Source organism: Alligator sinensis, unplaced genomic scaffold (assembly GCF_000455745.1).
Source record: "Alligator sinensis unplaced genomic scaffold, ASM45574v1 scaffold1675_1, whole genome shotgun sequence".
Classification (NCBI taxonomy): Eukaryota; Metazoa; Chordata; order Crocodylia; family Alligatoridae; genus Alligator; species Alligator sinensis.
In genome coordinates, this window is record NW_005843086.1 from 1 (window position 1) to 1,865 (window position 1,865).

General features: G+C 68.6%; 1 protein-coding gene across 1 annotated transcript; it reads right to left on the reverse strand.

The window, feature by feature from the left end:
• Positions 1 to 162: 162 nt before the first annotated feature.
• On the reverse strand, positions 163 to 1,596 carry LOC102379244 (cathelicidin-2). Its single transcript, XM_006037211.3, has 4 exons — positions 1,360 to 1,596; positions 961 to 1,068; positions 656 to 739; positions 163 to 483 (listed from the first exon to the last, which is right to left on the reverse strand). Exons 1-4 carry the CDS (start codon positions 1,555 to 1,557, stop codon positions 355 to 357), a joined length of 519 nt encoding a protein of 172 aa, XP_006037273.1. The 5' UTR covers positions 1,558 to 1,596; the 3' UTR covers positions 163 to 354.
• Between the last annotated feature and the right edge of the window lie 269 nt (positions 1,597 to 1,865).

Below are 1,865 nucleotides of genomic sequence, written 5' to 3' on the forward strand. Positions count from 1 at the left end.
CCGAATGGGGGTGATGCGTGGAGCCGTGGGCTGTTCAGGGGCCACTTAACAGGATGGAGCCGCAATTGGGGTCATGGTGCCCGCAGCAGGGTGGGTCTCTGCCCTCCTCCACCCTTCCCCAAGGAAAAAGTACAGGCCGCGCAGCGAGTGCACACCGCCGAGTTATTGCATTCACCATTTATTGCGACAAGAGGAACGGGAGCGTGCAGCCCCGAACCCGCCACCCCTCCCTGCCCACCCCAGCCCCGTCACGGCTCTTCAGGGCCAGGGCTGGGTTCACCAGGCCCCGTTCCCAGGGCACCGAGCGCCTGGTCCGGGGGTCCCGGAGGTGCAGATGGAGCCGTCCCGGGCTCCTCACCGCCTTCCTGCGAGTGGGATGGAGACACCGACACCGACGGGAGGCAGGCGCTTGAAGATTTTCTTAAAGCCCTTCTTGATTTTCCTCCTCAGCTTCTTGAATAGACCCCTGCGGACGCGGTCAGGCTGCGAGAAAGAGAGGCACCCATGAGGGTCTCCAGGGCAGGACCCACCTCTGCCCACCCAGGGGTCCCTTCGGCACCAGCCCTCCCTGCCCAGCCCCGGGCACACGTGCCGGGACCCTGCTGAGCAGGAGCCGGGGGCCAGGGCGGGCGCTGGAGGGGGCACAGACACTCACCAGGGGCTCGGCGGGTTGGCAGGTGACCAGCACCATGAGCGAGGCCTCGGAGCAGGAGAAGGTCCCTGTGCAGTCCAGCACCGCCTGCCGCGGCAGCGAGGAGAGAACGGCTCAGCGCCACGCGTGGCACCTCCGGCACGGCCATGCGCCGGGTTTGCCCGGCCAGACCCCAGCCCAGCCGCCCCCGGCACCGGGAGCTCAAAGGGGCTTAGCCCAGGGGCAGCATTGCCACCCAGTGCCGCCCACCCGGGCACCCGGCCCCTGTGCAAAGGAGGGGTTGCACCCTGCCCCTGTGCCTTCCTCACCCCGCCATCCTTGAAGTCGCACTGGTCCAGGGGCTGGTCCTCGCCCACGGGGCACTCGGTCTCCTTCAGGGTGAACTCCAGCTGCCGCAGGGGATCCGTGCTCGCGTCCTGGGGAGACAGGAGCCCAGGGTTGCTGAGGGGTTGGCAGGGAGCGCTGCCCCGGTGCCCACCACGGCCTGGATGCCCGGCCCAGCGTGTGCTGCAGGGAGCCCCAAGAGACCCTCCCCAACTGGGCCAGGACCCCCAGAGCCCATGGGGCTGCCGTGAGCCACGGCTGGACGCTACAGGTCCTGGTGCATGGAGGAGATGCCCCCACCCTGTCCCCTGGGCTGGGCAGCCCCTTCCCGCCAGCTGTGACCCGCACGGGGCTGGGCTTGGGCACTGCAGGCTGATGCTCACCCAGTCGTCCCGGGACTCTGCCTCCAGGAGCCGGAAGGCGAAGTCCACGCCGGGCCCTTGGTTGTAGACGTCGACGGCCGTGGCCAGGGCCTGGGCGTAGGTCGGCGTGAGCTGTGGTGGGTCGGTGCCAGGGGTGGGCAGCTCGGTGCTGGCTGCCCCGAGCAGGGGCAGGAGCAGGATGACCCAGCAGGTCTGCATGGTGCCGTGGGTCTGGGCTGTGCCGTTGGCTGCAGGGAAGCCCTTTTATGTGTCGTCCAGGGTCTTGTGCAAGGAGGGATGAGTCATGGCCAAGGCACTTGGGGTTTCCCCGGGCTGCAGCTTCCTCGCCCTGGGCACGGCCCCCTCCCTGCTGCCCAGGTGTGCGGGCTGTGCGGGCAGTGAGGATTTTCTGAAGTTGCTCAAACTCCCTGGATTCAGGGCCCCGAGCTCAGCAACGGCAGGGGTGGTCTGGCTCTGCGGCAGACACCGCAGCCCATCCGCGGTGCTCTGCACCCCAGGTCCAGGCA

Coding starts and splice junctions, on each gene's coding strand:
- LOC102379244 (XM_006037211.3), bottom strand. CDS start 1,557: ATGCAGACCTGCTGGGTCATCCTGCTCCTGCCCCTGCTCGGGGCAGCC. Junction 1,069..1,359: donor CAGAGTCCCGGGACGACTGG/GTGAGCATCAGC, acceptor CTGTCTCCCCAG/GACGCGAGCACGGATCCCCT. Junction 484..655: donor GCCAACCCGCCGAGCCCCTG/GTGAGTGTCTGT, acceptor TCTTTCTCGCAG/CCTGACCGCGTCCGCAGGGG.